At 40.1% G+C, this 19,863-nt stretch overlaps 1 protein-coding gene across 1 annotated transcript in view; it reads right to left on the bottom strand.

Moving 5' to 3' along the window:
• The window catches only part of ADGRA1 (adhesion G protein-coupled receptor A1), a 322,886-nt gene that overhangs the window by 266,922 nt on the left and 36,101 nt on the right, over window positions 1-19,863 (bottom strand). Inside the window, exon 2 of the mRNA XM_082225336.1 lies at window positions 14,033-14,104. Within this exon, the coding sequence (XP_082081462.1) occupies window positions 14,033-14,104 (72 nt within the window). The remainder of the gene's footprint in view (window positions 1-14,032; window positions 14,105-19,863) is intronic.

Below are 19,863 nucleotides of genomic sequence, written 5' to 3'. Positions count from 1 at the left end.
AACAGATAAATGTTTTGGCCTTTAATAACCTTTTAATCAACTTACATTGCATTGTTCCTTTACTTCAAACTAAAATAGAGCATGACACACAAAGCCACAATGATTTAAGAAAAGAGTACTTAGTTATAAGAGAAAATTACATGTGGAATGTAAAGCACATAAAAACACCATACTACCCTCATCTGCTGTCCTTATTTGAGAAGATGACTTGCTCTCTAGACAAAGAAAATGCAAAAGATCTCTTAATCCAGCAAGGTGAATTTGTTGCTGAAATATTAACATATAAATCAACTAATATTATGGATAATTTATCATATGAGCATGGATTCAGTAAATTCAACCTATCTGATAGGGAAAAATCCAAGTGGCAAAATGATAGCACCCTATATCAGAGAGATATATTCTGGAGAGAAAGATTACTCATGTGTTAAAGGAGCCTCCGGCTTCAAGAGCCAGGAGCTAAAAAACGGAAATAAACATATTTTAGTTATAAAATGCTGTGGCATTCTTTACTACAGAGATGCAAAATCTCTAGCTCAGTTATGGAGCAAACTACATGTGTGGTGTAACACATCAAAGCCCTAATTTGTCACTATTTAAGAGTACAATTCTATTTTTTTGCTTTCCTATATAATGTACTACAATAAGCACACACATTGTGTTCAAGGCCCATTTGGCACAAGCCATTTCAGTCTAAATATTGTGTATTCTACATCACTGTAAGTATTTTATTCATAAAATACTTGCTAGCATAAGGTGAGATACTATCAAACTAACACAAGTATACTGCAAAGATTTGAAAAAAATCTAGCCCATGTGATTAAGTGGGACTATTTAATACTCATAATGCTTCCAAGAAAAACGGTTAGACACGTTACTTATTGGAAAACAGGACCATGACCCATCCGTGACTATGGCATGGTTTCATAGTAAATTAACATGATACAGAATTTCAGCTGAAGAAGTTACAAAAAGATTGCTCTTCCAGTATTGGGGTGCTGTTATGTTTACCAGGCCATCTCCAATATATTTAGTATTTTGCATGAGTCAGAACAATTCTGTTATTTATTAAATCAAACTAACCATGTAGCATGTCACAATTTTTAAAATAAATTCACCACCACCTTCTGCCATTTTTACAACAACACACCATCTCTTACACAGTGGTAGGGAGTCTCAAGCCTAAGGGCCAAATGCAACACTCCAAGGGCTTCTGTCTAGCCTTTGAGATTCTCCCAGGTCACACATCCTGCTCTGTGCACTCACCAAGTATTTTGTCCTGAACGGAATGGAGCCTTGAGTTGCACTAATGTATCTTGCTTGCCTACACAGAGGTGGTTGCAGAAAGAAACCTCCCACAAACTTCTTACAAAAGTAAGAGTCCCATCCATTGCCCTACCCAAATTTTTGCCTCTGTACCCAGCCACCACCAACATCCAGCCTCTGGCAGGCTACCCCACAAGGCAATGTGGCTGCTCTAACGTTTATAAAGTACTCTACAAATGGTCCCAGTCCAGACTGAATCGTATTCCAGGATCGTGCCCACTGGACACTCCCTCCTGTAACAGTATTCAAGCAGCCTGGTGTTATTCATCAAGAGCTGCACAAACTGCAGGTTACACTTTTTAAGCCTGCCATTATCTTCTTTGTGTGCCCCCTCCACGAGAGCTCTGGAGGATGGAAACATAAGAATGGACTTTTTCTGTGGTGGCTCCTCACTTGTGAAACGTTCTCCCCAGGGAGGCTCGCCTGGCACCTTGATTACTATCTTTAGACACCAGGCCAAAACATTCCTCTTCTCCCAAGCATCTGGCTAATTAAACAATCTATGGGTTGTTGTTGTTTTTTAAAAAAACAACAGGTTGGAGGTGGGTTATTGTTTCATTTGTTATTATGTTGTGTATTCAGTTACAGATAGGTAGCCGTGTTGGTCTGCCATAGTCAAAATAAAAAAATTCCTTCCAGTAGCACCTTAAAGACCAACTAAGTTAGTTCTTGGTATGAGCTTTCGCGTGCATGCACACTTCTTCAGATACACATGTTGTGTATTGTCTGCATTTTTATATTCTAAACCACCCTGTGACAGGTGGTATAGAAATTTAATTAATAAATAAATCAGGTTTAAGCCTTGCAAAAGGTTCAGTATGCCACTGCTTGCCTGACAATTCCCATTTCTGCCCATAACTTTGGGTCTAGGTAAAGGTAAAGATAAAGGGACCCCTGACCATTAGGTCCAGTCGTGGCCGACTCTGGGGTTGTGGCGCTCATCTCGCTTTATTGGCCGAGGGAGCCAGCGTACAGCTTCCAGGTCATGTGGCCAGCATGACTAAGCCGCTTCTGGCAAACCAGAGCAGCGCATGGAAACGCTGTTTACCTTCCTGCCGGAGCGGTACCTATTTATCTACTTGCACTTTGACGTGCTTTCAAACTACTAAGTTGGCAGGAGGTGGGTCTAGGTGCCTGCACTCAACTGACACCAACACTTCCAGTGCTGACCATTGCTGAAGTGGTTTTGGGAGTCATCCCAGCAGCTCCTCCTCACAATCATATTAGCTGCTATGTTTTGAGCTGCACCCCACAAGTATTGGGATGTGTGTTGTTGTTTTGAAAAACCGAACCTGCTTTTTGAAATGGCAAGTTCTACCAACTTTTCCATGAAACCATGAAGGCTAGTGGGGAGTTTTTAGCTAATACTTTTCAGTGCCAGCATTGCGATATCATTTTTATTTGGCCTAAGTGAAAAATCCTAAGGCGTGCAGAGAATACTTTCGAGAGTATGGTACTATACTCATGATTCAGCACTGTAAATCAGAAGGAAAATAGATTGGGCAAGGGGTCAAAAAGAAGGAGTTCTGAGGAACATTTTTTATTGAGAAAAAGGAAGAACAGCACACCAAATCTTGTATTAGTCTTTTACTGATATAGTTATCCTTTAGAAATAAACAAACATAGCCGCTACCTCTGTGCCAGCTTTATAGAAATCCATCATTGTTACAAAGTTCTGCCGCTGAAAAATATGTTATTTAAAACTATTTTATGGCATTCTTTCCCATTTACTTTTTTCCAATACTGTGCAGTCATGCATTACAGAATTGCATTCTGCATAGCAGAACAAAATGGCAGATTGCACCATTTATCAGAGGAAGGGACATTAAGTCCTTTTTAATGGAGATATAAATAATATATTCTTTAAAAATTTATGTATAAGAAGTGCATTGGCTTGTGTGTATTAAACTGGTAGATTCTCGTACTGAGGAGAAATATTTTTCAAAGGAGAAGTCCAAGGTCCAAGTATGGAAGAGCAGTCTTGCAGCTAATGCCATTAGGATGAGTGTCTGTGTGGTGCCCAACATCACCCTTTGGGGAAGGGCTATAGATCACAGGTAGAGTATGAAGAGGGTACCAGGTTGAATCCCCAACATCTCTGGGTAGGGCTGGGAAAGAGTCCCTGTCTGAAAACCTGAACAGCCAGTGACAGTCAGTGTAAACAAAGCTGAGCTAGATGGATCAATGGTCTGACTCGGTATAAGGCAGTTTCCTTTCCTTTGGTTCACAAATAACTGAATGAAAATACAAAAAATAATAATAATAATCTGATAATTTCTTAGAGAAAATACAACATTCAGCATTATGCTTATATTTTCAGTGCCGGCCAGCATGACCAATTGTCAGGAATGACGGGAATTACAGACCAACTCTGGAGGGCCACAGGTTCATCATTCGTTCTTCTGAACATGACTGTTTCAGTTAGCTGTCCTGGCTAATAACTACTGATACACCCATCTTTCATGGTTTTCTAAAGCCATCCAAACCAGTGACGATCACCAAAGTTTGTCAAAGGAAGTTCAGTAAGCTTTGCCTGGTCCTGAATATACTGACAATGATGGGATAACCCTGAGTTCTAGGGTTGCAAGAGGATAATCTCCTTTCTCTTTCTCATATCTAATTGTATGTACCTCTATCAGATCAGAAGTCCTCCCTATTTGGCCCATGGGACTCTCCCAAATGCACACTCCTCAGTCTACACCCCCCTCTTCCCAACCCACATCCCTCAATGACCCTGGCTCCACACGCTCCTTGGGTGCTTTAGCCTGGCTGAAATGTGTCCTTCGACTGTGAAAATGCTTTGTACTTGCATGGATGGGGAGAGGGGAGGAAAGTGGGTGCATAAACATTTGGCTTTTGTGTAATTGAAATATAGCATGCCATACAAAGTGGCACACGTTGCTCCACCCACTCCCCCTATGGCCACGCCTACAATTTGAATATGGTATAGGAACTGCAAGATCGCTATTCTGGGCCAGGACCTTCTTCACCGAAAGGCACAAACTTCACCACTGAGCTACGGCCTCCCGTTAGGTACAAACTCTCTTGTTCCCATGCAGTAAGATGCAAAACCAGCAATCACAGTATTGGAAAGCAAGGGGAGAGAGGTGGCCACATGTGGCCATGACAAAATGTATGGTTGTAATGTAGCAACAGAAACAAAGCAATGTCAAAATTGTTAGATTTTTTTTAAAAAATGCTATCAAAAAAACCCTCTGAAGTATTAATATTTTGGAATATCTGTGGTTTGCTGGGTAATTAGCCAGTTCTCTGTAAATAAAAACCCACAGGGTTGCTGGCTGGTTACCAAAGCAAAACTGATCTTTATATGCACATGAACTTCACGAATTTCTATTTTCCTTCATTCATTTGCTTCTCAGAGTTTGAAACGAATGCATGCCATTAAATCTTCCCTCAATCCGTTAGTGCTGTCCTCATTTATCAATTCATTCCATATTACACAGCGCACATGTCTGATGACTGGAAAGTCTTTCCTTCCATCTAGGTCAGCAAGGTCCAATGCATGTGGTCTCTTAACTTCCTTCATAATTTATAAGACATGGTGAAGGGAATGAAGTTGGGGGGCTACCAAATAATTTCACCTGAGACCAAGTATGGAGATTTAATGATCTGTAGTATCATCATATTCACCTAATGCATTCCTCCCTATTACTTTAGCCAGAACTGTCAAAAGACACATCTAATCTGTGGGCTTTCAGCTTGCTTAGAAATCTTCCAGGGTTGGACTACTGTTCCCTTTATGATACAGTTACCTAGGGATAAGTCACACATTATCCCAATACCTAGTTTTTAAAATATATAAATCATGTTTCAGAAACACTGAACATTTACAAGTTCACTAACTCATGTCCAGAAACCTTTCTACAAATAATTTATCTTCTGGAAAATTAAATTGTCACTTCTCCAAATTAGTTATCATTTGCTTAGCAAATATTACACCTGTTTTTTCCATTTAAAAAAATCTTCTGTTGATTGTCACAAAAAAACTCCCACAAATGTGTGTTAATATCCATTCATAATATTGGATCGCAGAAATGACATTTGTAACATGTTAATCCCTTGTATTTGTGTAATCATGTAAATGTCAGGGATCATCACCAGATCAATGGGATCATATGCATGGTGACCTTTAGGTAGAGTTATTAAAGTCACAAATCTGGATGCATCCTTAACAACACTAATGGAGAAAACATTCCATTTTTAGGATCTGGCACTCTTAAATAAAACAGGGCATAAGCGCTTAGAGTCCACTCAAATTGAGTGCCTTTTAGAGGATGCAGTTAAGAATCTTTTAAATCTTACTTCACTTTTAAAGAAAAAGTTATAGATGTTGTAGTTTGGTATCATCTGCCTTCAAAATAATCTATACACTGCCTTGTATTACATTAGGCAGTGGCATTTCAGGTACAACTTTGACTTTTCCTAAGCTTGCTCTCTTTCCCTTGGATCAATCGCATGCCCCAAGAGCTATGCCATGTTTAACACAGAAACAATTTTTGTCTATATTTAACTTTGGCCTAGAAGCCTCAATTGCCTTCCAAACTTGTTTCGTATTATGTCCAAACATCTCCTAAACTAAAATGTCAACCATACAAACCTCCACCCCTCCAGGCTTTGGAGAATCCCATTTTGTGTTTAATAGAAGGTTTCTTTTCATTTGATGTCATCCAATCTGCTATAAAATCTTCCATATGGGCCTTCCAGTTACCTCCTGACATTATTAATTTGTTCAAATGCATGTTGCATTTAAGGAAAACATGAAAGCATCCACAACCATAGGTATGAAAAGCAATTCAAGAGTGTTGATGATTCCCTAGAAGGTAAAAAAACTAAACAAGTGAGGCATGGGCATATCTCACTGTACTACACCAATGTGCTAGGCTGTTGTGCATGCACCACTTCTGGCACTTTTCCCTATTGACATATAAACTATGCATGAAAACAGAACTGGAACACACCATATGTAGAAACTGTCTAGAAAGCCCACACACAAATTAAAATGTGGGACTTTAGGTCTATGCAGATATAGGCTCACTAACTGGCTAGTGTAGAAATACCTTATTTATTACATTATTATCCACACTTCTTAATCACACCAAGCAATGCTAGAATTGGCACACACCAAACTTCAGTGCATGAATTCAATGCTTCCTCTTTCAAGATATTATTCTACATGAAGGCTTTTCCATCCATCATATTCTTCCATACAGCTTCAATGATAGCTTAAGTTGCTTCATTTGGGAACAGTACTAAAGAAACAACATTAATTCTCAGTACAGTGGTACCTTGGTTTACGAACTTAATCCATTCTGGAAGTCCGTTCTTAAACCGAAACCATTCTTAAACTGAGGCGCGCTTACGCTTTCCCTAATGAGGCCTCCCACCACCAGTGCCCTTCCACTGTTCAGGTTCTGTTCTTAGGCCAAGGTAAAGTTCGCAAACCAGGACACTACTTCCGGTTTTGCGGAGTTCGTAAACAGAATAGTTCATCAACAGGGCTGTTCTTAAACCAAGGTACCACTGTATAAGCCAATCTCGTTACCTGGTGCATTTAAAATGTCTTATCATTTCTCAGTCACCCCCTCTATTCCTAAATTTGCAAGCATTTAAACTTATTAGCAATTCAGACCTGAATGCAAATAATGTATTTGGAAAGATATCCATATAGCCTTGCACTAAAAAATCTCCTGGAGCATTTTCTTCACACAACTTCCTATTCTCTTCTTTTCCATAAACTGCTAATAAATTCAGCCCTGGACCAGCCCATTCCCTTTTCTTCATCTAGCATTCCCCTTTCAATACATAATATGTTCCCATTGGAATCACAGATCTGAGCAGCTACCTTAAGAGGAATTTCCCCTCTGTGCTCTGGGATGCATGCATTTGATTTGACAACATAAGAAAAGTGAGTGAATCTGGAGCAGCCAATGTGTGATAGGCCAAGTGGTCAATAGGCACAAATAAGCTGAAGGGCTTTTTCCTTCCTGTTAACAGCGCTGAGCGCTGCTTCTACTCAAGCATAAAGAGATTGTCGCAGCCATCTAACTAGGGCCTTCAATGCCTGGAAAGGGAAAGAAAATGCATGCAATAGGAAGCTACAGAACTCAAGAGACATTTCCACAAATGAGAGATGATAAGCTCACTAAATGGTTGACAGAACAAAGAACCTATGGTAATTTGAATGATTATACTGGTAAATAAAAAGCATTATCAGTTAAACATTCTCATTAAGGCAGCCATCAGTGTGATCTATCATTAGCTTTGGTTTTGAAACATGTTGTAAACATGTTGATGGCAATGAACTCAATGGATTCTAAAAAACTCAGAACTCAGATATTTTCAGGGAAGGCCATAAGGTTGCATTGACCTTGAGAGAGGATCAATTCTATTGAATGGCAGCCCCAGTTAACAAACCCCTTTTACATAGTCTGTGAACTTGGTATGAACTCTGCTTGAAAATGCAGCAGAAAATGATAGCATAATACTTGTGCATTATCTGCATTGTGCAAGAAAAATCTACTTGCCTTTTCATATAACTGTGTGCTAGATGAGCCTTTCAGTTTTAAAGGCTTTTCAATGAGTTGTAGGTTTTTTAATGTTTTATTGTAGAATTCTGGAGGCCCAGAACAAAGATTTGTTGGTCTTTAACATGACAAGCTCTGAACATTTTTATAAATACAGGCAACTTCATTTCTTTAAAATGCATTATGATAATGGCTGGTGTGAAATCTGTTCATTAAATAAAAGAGCTGGGGGGAAATATAAGCAAAAGTTAAGCTGCAATCATATACCTGGGAGTAAATCCCATTGAACTCAGTGGGAACACTTCTGAGTAGCACACATGCACCTAAAAAGAACCTCTTAAATTTAGCTTGTTACATAGTATAAAATGCATCACATTTGGAGCTTGTACCTTAAATATTTGTTTTCTTTCTTACAATATTATTCCAAAAATATTTTTGTTCTTTTTTGCTTTGCACAATTACAAATATAAAGCATAATTAAATAGAGTGGACATTCAAATGAAGTTCAATGAAGCACTGTACAGATTGTCATCTGTGAAGCTCATGTGTCTTTTTTTTTTTTTTTGTTTACAAAAACTCAAACTTTATCTTAACAATATAAAGTATTTTATATTTTATAGATTGTGAAGTAAAATGGTAAAAACTCAAACTAGGGCACCTGATGGATGAAGTGGACCGGCACCCACTTTTTTGCATTCCATGTAATATGTATTGTCATGCCAGTACCAAGGAATATAGTTCCAAAAGCATGCTAATAATGACAGAATATGTCTCTCTGCAATAGAATTTTGATTCATCTGTGAGAAAGCTGGCAGAAGGACATGGTAAGATAAACAAAGAGACTGGATTGGCAGGGACAGGTACATGGCAGACAAGGCTGACTAATTCAGAGAAGAGTCAGTCTTGAAGACATAGTGATAGCTGAGAAGAATAAAACATGACTGAAGGTCTACAAATGAAAAGAGAAGTTGAGGTGCATACAAGTTCTAGGAAGCAGAATGACAAGGCATAAAGATTAATCAGCCTTGATTATGTGACATAACAAAAGACAAAAGGCAACGGAATATTATTTACGTTCCATGTAATATACACATTTTATAATTCTGATCATATTCAAAGTAACCATGGTTTTCTTTTAAAAATTAAAGAAGCAGGGCTACTTTCATGTGCATATTCTGGAAACTATCCAATATTGCCCACGGTTAGGGATGATTTTTTTTGTATACAGCACACATGTAAGTTTGTTTCTTTCCAGAAGTGTATTGCATCTCCAGTTTGCAGGATACAATTATTTATCTTCGAAACACCAGGAAACCAAATGTAACAAATGAAAATCTGCCACAAAGCGCACATTCCACACTTTTAAATAACTGGACTGACAATTTGGCAAAAGGAAAACAACTTCCTCTTCCCAACCACCGTATGCCAATCCATCATGCAATTAAATAAACCAATTAAATTCCCAGCGCCTGTACACACAACTTAATTGAACTACAGCTAGTAATACATTGCATTCAGTTCCACTCAAGCACACACTTACACAATCAACACACTTATATAAAATACTCTAAATCAATATATTTAACCTCAGCATTCTCACACACCCTCAAATCACACTGCCCACACTGCAAGCGCTCCCATCACTCAGTCTCGCATCCTCAACCAGCAACCCCCCCACATGTCTACACAATGAGACCCAGACAAACCTGGACAAATACTCGCATACAAGCAGCAACAGTACACAAATACAAACACTCCCCCTAAATAAAACATTCATAAGAAGCATTCCCCCTTGTCTGGCACTTGGTCAGGGGTGGGGGATATATCTGCAATAGCAAGCTGTCACCCGGGGTGGGGAAGGTACAGAAACTACTTTCTAATAGACTGGGCAATGACTCTTCACCTGCCCCCACCATCAAAAAAGAAAAGGAAAGGAGAAAAAATACTACATGAGCATGAGTGCTTCAAATAAATATCACCACTTCCCTCATCTCCCACCCAAAGGTTAATGCTAATGCTTATAAATTTCCTAACAAAATTTAGAGATGAAATGTATCAAAGACTACAGTACATATTTTCCATATGAAATGGAGTATACAGGTTGCAGATACCTTGGAAAGCTGCATATGGTTTGAAGTGCAGTATAACTATTTTGACATGGTAGAGTTTAATATTGACTGGAATGATGGGCATTATTAAAGAAAGATCAATGATAACCAGAGGTTAAGCCCCTAAGTATAACAAACAAACCTCAGAATCTCAGATGAGCATGAGAGAAGCAGAAAAATGGAAAAAGAAATTCGGAAGGCAGGAAGCATTCGATGACCAAAGGCTTCACAATGAATAGTTAATGTCATTAGACGACAGTAGCTCACGTGACATGCTAAGCCAACCTTGGCTTAGTGAAACAGCACAAGCATGCGGGATCCTGCAGAGGGAGGTTTTCCTTCTCCCCAGTCCTTTTTGCTGTTGCACCACCTGAGCCAAAGTTTAGCTCAGCATTTTAACAGGAGTGGTTTTGGTGGTTAAGCTCTCTCCCAAACAACCACAAGCTATAACCAAGAACAAAACTTGGTTACCAGCTCGTGGTTAGTGAGGAGAGACCTTAACCACAAGCCCCAGTTCGAATAACACACTAAGGCAAACTTAGGCTTGACATGGCAGGAAAAAAGACTGGAGAGTTGTAAAGCAGTTGCTCTGGGAAACCACAGTCTCACTAAGGAAAGGATGATAAGGTTTGGCTTCGCATGTTGTGCAAACCAGGTGAGTGAAGACTTCCTAGCACTATTGTGCACCATGTGCATGTGTGTGTGTGTATTTACACACATACAGAAACACATACTTCTTGACGGCTATGTAGTTTTCTTGTTTGTTACAACAGCACTGTAACATTTCTCCTACCCAGTTAAAAAAAGAAAAGAACTATAAATGGCAGAAATATGATACCCATTTATTAAAGCAGAAATAGTAGGCTGGTTCCCACATTGAAGTAGGTAAAGGTAAAGGGACCCCTGACCATTAGGTCTAGTCGTGGCCGACTCTGGGGTTGCGGCGCTCATCTTGCTTTATTGGCCGAGGGAGCCGGCGTACAGCTTCCAGGTCATGTGGCCAGCATGACTAAGCCGTTTCTGGCGAACCAGAGAATGTTTGTTTGAAGCAAAATAAGCCATAAGCCCTGGTTTGGAAACAACACTAAACCACTGGTTTTAGTTTTACACTCCTGTTTGCACAAGGGGAGGAAAGTTGGACCCATCTGCATATTCCCATTAAGTCATTAGCCATGGCTTACAGCGGCAAATGGCCAATAGATTGCATTAATGAAATTTAAAATGCATTACATTGTTCACAGGATCACAAGTACTTTTGACATCCTTTGGAATGTCAAACACTTCATTTTGCTTCTCTCCTGGATCCCCCAAAATTCAGAAAATTAAACTCAAGTGCCTTATGTAAGCAAGCTTTACCATTCAGCACATGAAAAAGGGACGGGAAGAATGGTCACCATCCAATTTAGTGGGAAGAAAGTTCTTCCTGACAATACATTAGAATCTCAGCATAAAAGCATACATGTTCCCTTGAACACATTCAAGTACTCTCCCTTTAGCACAAATCAGCCCCGTTTAATATTTCATCATTAGCTGTGGCCATCTCTGACATCTCAGAAAATCTTGGGGAGAGAGAAAAGAAAACCTTGGAAATGATTGCTGCACTTATTCCTCTCTCCTTTTCCTTCCTTTTCTCCTTCCAAATTTAGTGAAGGTGGAAATCAGTGCTCCAGCTCCAGCCCTGCCCCATAGTTTAGAAATGCTTAGATTAATGAAATCAGACCTGCTTCTAGTTATGGCCCTAATCACAGTCACATGAGTCACAGTTGCCCTTTTAATACTTGGCTGTTGCCATCAATTCGTTTTATGTTAGATTTCTATTAGATACACTGCGCTCATTATCCTTACTGATATTATTCCTTTAACATAATGTGCTGAAATGGTGTCATCAATAATGTCTAGCACTACTGCGTAGTTCAATTAATCTTACTAGATTTTCACCTCTTAAAATATAGTGAAATGATTTTCCACATTTAATTTGCAGTGACCCTGATGAAACATGGCATGAGTCAAGATAACAGTAAGGAGAAGAGATGGGAGAGCCGTTTTTGAGGATCAGAAGTAATTTTTCTAGTGAGCATTGTCAGTCTGCTGCCATTTTCCTAGTCTTTCAAATTGGATGGGAAAAGTGTTAGATCTCATAATAACAAGGAGCTTGGGCCAGGATTGTAAGATACAGATAATTTACTTGGAGCCACCAGGCAACTTATTGGAAGTGGGAACTGCTAGTATCCTCTCCGCTGGGTTTAGGCATCTCTGTTAGAAATGGCCAGAGGGCAAAGTTCCTACTAAGTGCTGAACCCTGGGTTTGGCTAGTTGCCATTATATCCTTTTTAGGGAAGTTGCTTGAGCATCTGGTGGCCAGACAAATCCAGTTACTCTTGAAAGAGACCAAATAGTTGGATCCACACAAACCCATCTAGACAAGCAGTAGGCATTGCCACACAGTTCAAATACATGTCCAACCTGGGGGGGGGGGAACTCTATAGGAGGACATAAAGCAGAGCCACTAAGGCATTTGGCTGAGAAAAGGTGTCCTGTTCTAGACAAAAACCAGAGGGTTAAATAGAGAGGCTCAGGAAACTGCATTCAACTCATTGGCCTGAGGTTCCACACTCGTCTAATATATGAAAGTATTTACTCTGGTAGGTATTTCGCAACTACAATTTATACCTGACTGTAACTGCAAATTAGACATACATATCAATACTGCACCTGATTTCTGTAATTAAAAGGGTCTTCCTCAACTACTGCAACAACCTCTGAATCTAAAGTAGAATGTAATTCTCTAAATAGATCTCTAGATGCCTAAGCTTGTTAGCTAGTCAGAGCAGTCAAGTTTTCTGAAAGTATTTTGTTTGAAATTTGGGATGCTTAACTATGCATCAGACAGACATGCTATACTGAAGCCCTGTGTGAGCCTCAAAGAGGTTGAATATGCAAATATGGGATCTTAATTTCTTCTCTGGGATAGCACATAAGCTGTATGTTTTCTTTTCCCTTTTTTTGGGGGGGGGGGCAAAAGTTCAACTACAATGATGATTTTTGGAAAGTCCATGTAAAGTATCTTCAGCTTGGAACTACAGGAATCATTTTTAGATTCATACAATATAATTGTATGAATTATATTTATATTATACTTGTAAACTTACAGGATGAATGATTAATCCCATCAGAATTGTTTTTCAGCAGACGTCTCTGCAGGAGAATGAGAAGAACTCATTCTGTAACTCATAGTATCTTCCTCCTGTTATAAACTGCTTTCCTTTATGTATTCCACACCATTGGCTGCACTGGCAGAAATCTGAAGGTTCTGTCAATGTGATGATGTCTTGAGGATATGAGGTAAATTGCAGTACATGTTGAAGAGGTGGGCGAAGGAACTTGATACAAGGATTATGTTTTCCACCCAGTTCTGTGTTTCTCATAACCTATGGTTGTCTCCTTGAATTTTTCAGAATAAGCCAAACATATAACAAAACAACAGGGCAGAAAACCATAGAGGCTATCAGTTGTCTGCCTTGGTCATTTATTACTACTAGGCACAGCCTGGTCCATTTATTCAGAAGGCCAACACCACACTTACCTACTCTGATCCAGATATGTTGGGCTATGACTCCCATCAGCCTCAACCAGCATGGTCAGCTGTCAAGGATAATGGGTATGGGGATCCAAAACATATGGAGAGAACCAGGTTGAGGGAGGGTGGCTAAGACAATAGACTGGGAACTCAATAGTTAATTCTAACCATGCAGCATATAACCTGGAGCGAAATCTTTTATTTGCCAACCTTCATTCCAGCAGGTTATGCAAATGCACATTTCCTCCTTTTCATTTATTTTTGTTCCAAATTGACACAACTGCTTTAGTGCAGTTTTCATTTTCTTTATGTGTATTGCTCTGAAAGTCTGACCCAGAAACCCTAATCTTGTACACACTGCAGAGCTTCTGAGTTGTTCTGCATATTTATTTAAACATTTCAAATGATTACAAGAAACAGGGTTCGGGGTTGGGTGGAGGGGGGGGAGTTACAGGGAGAACTGAACAGCTACTCACAGTCTCTCCAAGAATCTCAGTCCAATGAAAGAGTTGTTCTTTAACCACAAGATCTTGTTGTTACTCAGAATTCTGAAAGGGAGTCAAAGGAAAGAATTTTGTTAATAGAACATGGAAGCAATTTTACTGATTAAAAACATGTAATTACAGTAAGTGACAGTTATGTAAAACACTAATCACAGTCTTCTCTGCTCCATTTGCATTTTCCCTTAAAGCTGCAAACAAGACCAAGATGAACATATAGAATAATAAACAATTCAGCATGCTCCTGTTTAATAACCAAGTAGTCAGCAAATAAAATGTGCTGCCGCTCATGATGAAAGTCAGAATAAAATTGTGTGTTTTCAGAATGCACAACAGTAAAAGAAACAGTTGCCCATCCAGTTAAGAAAACTGAAGCAAACCCCCTACAGAGACTGTTATTACAAGCCTTCTCCATTGTGGTTACTGGCACGGCATGGCTGGATACACCAAGATTAAATACGATTTCCCCTTTGTACAGAATGCATACTGGGAATTCTTGCACAGGGTCAGAAATTGATTGGCCTCATCCTATGGAATCAGTTTCAGTAGAGGCAACATGAGAATATGGGCAAGATGTTTGTAGTGATTCAGCACACAAAAAAATTTCTCAACTCTTGCCCATCATGAAAAGAGGAAAGTCTCGGCTGCTGAGGAAACCCCACTGCCTTAGCAACATTTCATCTCTTGCTGTGCCGCAGCAGTCAATTCACACCATTTCGAAGCACCATCATCAGAAGGCGCTTTTCAAGATGTGCCAGAATATTCATGACCCTCAGCCTCCAGCTCTCAACTGCTACCAGAATGCTGCCAAACAAAAAATAGTGCCTAAAAAAATTGCCACAGAAGCACTCACATAGCTTTGCTTGTGTATCAACAGGTGAGACAGGCAACCCCTTGTATAGCATGCAGAGGTCAAACTAAGATGACTTATCAGATAGATTTAATGAATGAATGAGGTAGAAACGGAGACTATTAATTATCAACATGTCAGAGAATTGTCTTACTGCCCTGTGAATATTGGATGGGAAACAGAACAGAATAATGGGTGTACTGGAACATTGTCTACCATACAGGAGCTGAGTATCGTGTTTTGATGCTTGAGGTGAAATGGCAAGGGCTGCCCTGACCTGTCACCACAGCATCCCTGCAGAAGCATCCCTTACCTAGCTGCTTGGCGGTAGAGTGAAGCAAGGACGGGTTCCAGTGAGATCTATCTGGAAATTGGCACTAATGCAGACACTCCTTCTATGTCAGTGGTGGAGTGGGCTGGACGCCCAAGGCTTCACCCCATCTCATGGGTGGGCTGGCCCTGCTATCATATTTCAAATAGCTCTATTACATTTGCAGTGCAGTTTTAGGCCTTTGGGGGGAACTGATGCAAAAAAGCTTATATGAGACTTCAGAGTTCTAGAGATATCAGTTTGAATCTTAATGCAGAATGTATTTTATGATATTTTAAGTCACTGTGCGCAAGATTTTATTATTGTATACCACCCTGAAATCTTGATGATTCATTTGTTTTAACGGGTGGGGTATTAACTTGGATGGGTGCTGTTTTCTTTGGAGGGTGCAGTTGTTTAAAGTAGTTGTTAAATGTTCATTCGGATTTTTGTATTTGGGGGCTGGAGTACTGTTTAGGGTCTTTTGTCAAGGAGTGTATTGTTTATTTCTGTGTATACATTAGTATTGTTAATTGTTTTTATTGTTTTTATTATGCATTTTGTGGTTTGGCTTTTATTATGTATTTTGTGCTTCGTATATTGTAACTTTGTTTTGGGAACTGCCCTGAGACATATGGGTATAGGGCAGTATACAAATTTAATTTAATAATAATAATTTGTACTCCTATATTCTTGGTTTTTCTCCATTTGTACAATGAGTCCTTCAGTTGGGGAAGAGTGAGGAGAATAGCAATGGAATAATAAAAAGGGTATGAGGCCTAAATTGAGGAATGCTATAGACTAACTGGCTATAGATGGAATTTTTTAATGAAGGCCAAAAGCAAGCTACATGACAGATGTCTGATCAAAGGTCAAAACTCTCCAGATTAAAATGAATCTGTTAACCTTGGTACATTTTTCCACACAAAAGCAGCTAAAAGATCCTTTTTTAAAAGTTCTTTGTGACTGAAAGAACAGCATTCTTTTTTTTATCCACTTTTCCATTTAATGGGGGTCATATGCTTCTTTCTGACTGATGCTGTCTCTGAAATGGAGACAAAATCTGAAAGCATTACAGAAAATTGTAAATTGTTTTTATGCTTCTTAAATTACAATTAAACTTTAATAATGTTAAAACAAATAGCAGCCTCCCCATCTTTTATGCAAAGACATAAGAAAAGCTAATAGACTAGAAAGAGGTGGATTTGCCCTGCCAGACCTTAAACTTTATTATGAATCCGCTGCCTTTTGTTGGCTGAGAGAATGGCTGCTTCTTGAAAATACTGAAGTTGGATTTAGAAGGTTTTAACAATGTATTCGGATGGCATGCATATTTGTGGTATGATAAGGTAAAAGCACATAAAGCATTTAAAAATCATATTGTTAGAAAAGCATTGTTTAATGTTTGGATAAGATATAAGGATTTGTTAGGGGAAAAAACCCCAAGATGGTTGTCACCAATGGAAGTGAAGGCACAGAAAAAACTCAATATGGAGGCCAAATGGCCGAAATATTGGGAAATTCTGGAACAAGATGGAGAGAGAATAAAATTGCAGAGCTTTGAAAAATTGAAAAACAAAGTGCGAGATTGGCTCCATTACTATCAAATAACGGAGGCATACAAATTGGACAAAAAAGTTGGGTTCCAGGTGGAAAAATCAAAATTGGAAACAGAATTGTTAGATCCAAAAACTAAGAATTTGTCAAGAATGTATAACTTGCTGTTGAAATGGAACACTCAGGAAGAAACAGTGAAATCAGCTATGATTAAATGGGCACAAGATGTTGGACATAACATAATGATGGCTGACTGGGAACGGTTATGGACCACAGGTATGAAGTTTATGGCATGTAATGCCTTAAGAGAAAATTTAATGAAAATGATTTATAGGTGGTACATGACACCAGTTAAGCTTCAAAAAATCTACCATTTGCCCGATAATAAATGTTGGAAATGTAATGAGACTGAAGGTACATTCTTTCATCTTTGGTGGACGTGCCCAAGGATTAAGGCATTCTGGGAGATGATTTATAATGAAATGAAAAAGGTATTTAAATATACCTTCCTTAAGAAACCAGAGGCCTTTCTCCTGGGCATGGTCGGCCAATTGGTGTTAAAGAAGGATAGAACTTTTTTTATGTATGCAACAACAGCAGCAAGAATACTCATCGCGAAATATTGGAAGACACAAGATTTACCCACCAGGGAAGAATGGCAGATGAAGTTGATGGACTACATGGAATTGGCGGAAATGATTGGCAGAATCCGAGACCAGGGAGAAGAGTCGGTGGAAGAAGACTGGAAAAAGTTTAAAGACTATTTACAGAAATACTGTAAAATTAATGAATGTTAGAAAGATGTTGGAATGAAGCTATATGGCTTTAGTAGAAATGTTACAGTGGTGCCTCGCAAGATGAAATTAATTCGTTCCGCAAGTTTTTTCTTCTTGCGAGTTTTTCATCTTGCGAAGCACGGTTTCCCATAGGAATGCATTGAAAATCAATTAATGCGTTCCTAGGGAAACCGCCTTCAGACCAGGTCCGGGGACAGTCTGTCCCCCGACCTCTTCTGAAGGCTGGGGGGGGGACAAGGGCTTTTCTTCCCACTGCCAGCCTTCAGAAGGCTGTTCTGAAGGCTGGCGGTGGGAAGAAAAGCCCTTCTTCCCACCTCCCGCCCCGCAAGCTCTGGGGACAGGAGGGCTTTGCTGCCGACCGCCAGCATTTTAAAAGCCCCTGCTGTCCTGGGACGATTTTAAAATGCTGGCGGGCGGGAGCGAAGCCTCCGCTGTCCCGGGGAGATTTTAAAATGCTGGGGGTCGGCAGCGAATGCTTCGCTCCCGCCCGCCAGCATTTTAAGATCGCCCGGGACAGCGGAGATTTCTCTGCTATCCCGGGGAGATTTTAAAATGCTGGGGGTCGGCAGCGAACGCTTCGCTCCCGCCCGCCAGCATTTTAAGATCGCCCGGGGCAGCGGAGACTTCTCTGCTGTCCCAGGGAGATTTTAAAATGCTGGGGGTCGGCAGCGAACGCTTCGCTCCCGCCCGCCAGCATTTTAAGATCGCCCGGGGCAGCGGAGAAGTCTCCGCTGTCCCGGGAAGGCAGGTGGGGGGGAGCAAAGACTTTTGCCCCCCGCCGGCCTTCAGAAGAGGTCCAGGACCTCTTCTGAAGGCCGGCTGTGGGTGAAAGTCTTTGCTCCCGACCGCCAGCAATTTAAAACAGGTCCCCGGAGATTTCCCTATGGGCTTTCGTCTTGCGAAGCAAGCCCATAGGGAAATTCGTCTTGCGAAGCACCTCCAAAACAGAAAACCCTTTCGTCTTGGGGGTTTTCCGTCTTGCGAGGCATTCGTCTTGCGGGGTACCACTGTATAAGGAATTAAGTATAAATAGATTATTAGAGCATTAAAGGGAAAAATAAGGTTAGAATGTGTTAAGACAATTATAGGATAGAAAACAGAGGAATCATAGAATCATAGAGTTGGAATAGACCACAAGGGCCATCAAGTCCAACCCCCTGCCAAGCAGGAAACACCATCAGAGCACTCCTGACATATGGTTGTCAAGCCTCTGCTTAAAGAACTCCAAAGAAGGAGACTCCACCACACTCCTTGGCAGCAAATTCCACTGTCAAACAGCTCTTACTGTCAGGAAGTTCTTCCTAATGTTTAGGTGGAATCTTCTTTCTTGTAGTTTGGATCCGTTGCTCCGTGTCCGCTTCTCTGGAGCAGCAGAAAACAACTTTTCTCCCTCCTCTATATGACATCCTTTTATATATTTGAACATGGCTATCATATCACCCCTTAACCTCCTCTTCTCCAGGCTAAACATGCCCAGCTCCCTTAGCCGTTCCTCATAAGGCATCGTTTCCAGGCCTTTGACCATTTTGGTTGCCCTCCTCTGGACACGTTCCAGTTTGTCAGTGTCCTTTTTGAACTGTGGTGCCCAGAACTGGACACGTCAAGCTTGTTTGAGAACATTTGTTCTGTACTCCATAGCAATAGCTCCAGTATGTATGATGGGAAGGAAACAGGGGAAGACACATTTATCTGGGTATGGAGACCCATTCTTGGTCATCCCCATGTCACAAAATACACATACATATTTCCAATTAAAATTATAATTGGAAACTGTTTTCAGCATTGTAACTATAGGATTTTTATAAATATCTGTGGTACAAATATTCTACTTTTCAGTCCTGGCTTGGTGTAAATCACAAGCTAACAATATTTTACATACAAGCCTTTCACGGGAGTGGCAAGGCCAAGCAAGTTACAACAATTGGTTTCTTTTCCTTGCATAGAGGCAAACCCATACTCTTCACCGAGGACAATAAGACCTAGTTCTTGCCTGCAAAAAGGGTAGGTGGGTTGCAGCTTGAAACTAAACTCTGTTAAGGCAGTTATATACATAAAATAAATTCCTACAAGACTGGAACAGTTCCAACCATACAAGAGCAACCCCTGTTTTTGCATGGCATGTGCTGGTATGATTTCAGTCATTGGAACCTCATCAGCAAGGACATCTCACAAGTGATTTGGCATGCAGACTTGTGGTTTTGTTTTCTGCGGCAACCCTTTTCCCCTCAAATGCACAAATTAGGTCTGACTCAACTTTCACTCCATAGAGTGAATGTCCTGTAATAAAACGCTG

The sequence above is a fragment of the Podarcis vaucheri genome (assembly GCF_965113315.1).
Source record: "Podarcis vaucheri genome assembly, chromosome: 5".
NCBI lineage: Eukaryota > Metazoa > Chordata > Lepidosauria > Squamata > Lacertidae > Podarcis > Podarcis vaucheri.
This window is presented reverse-complemented; position numbering and strand designations above follow the sequence as displayed.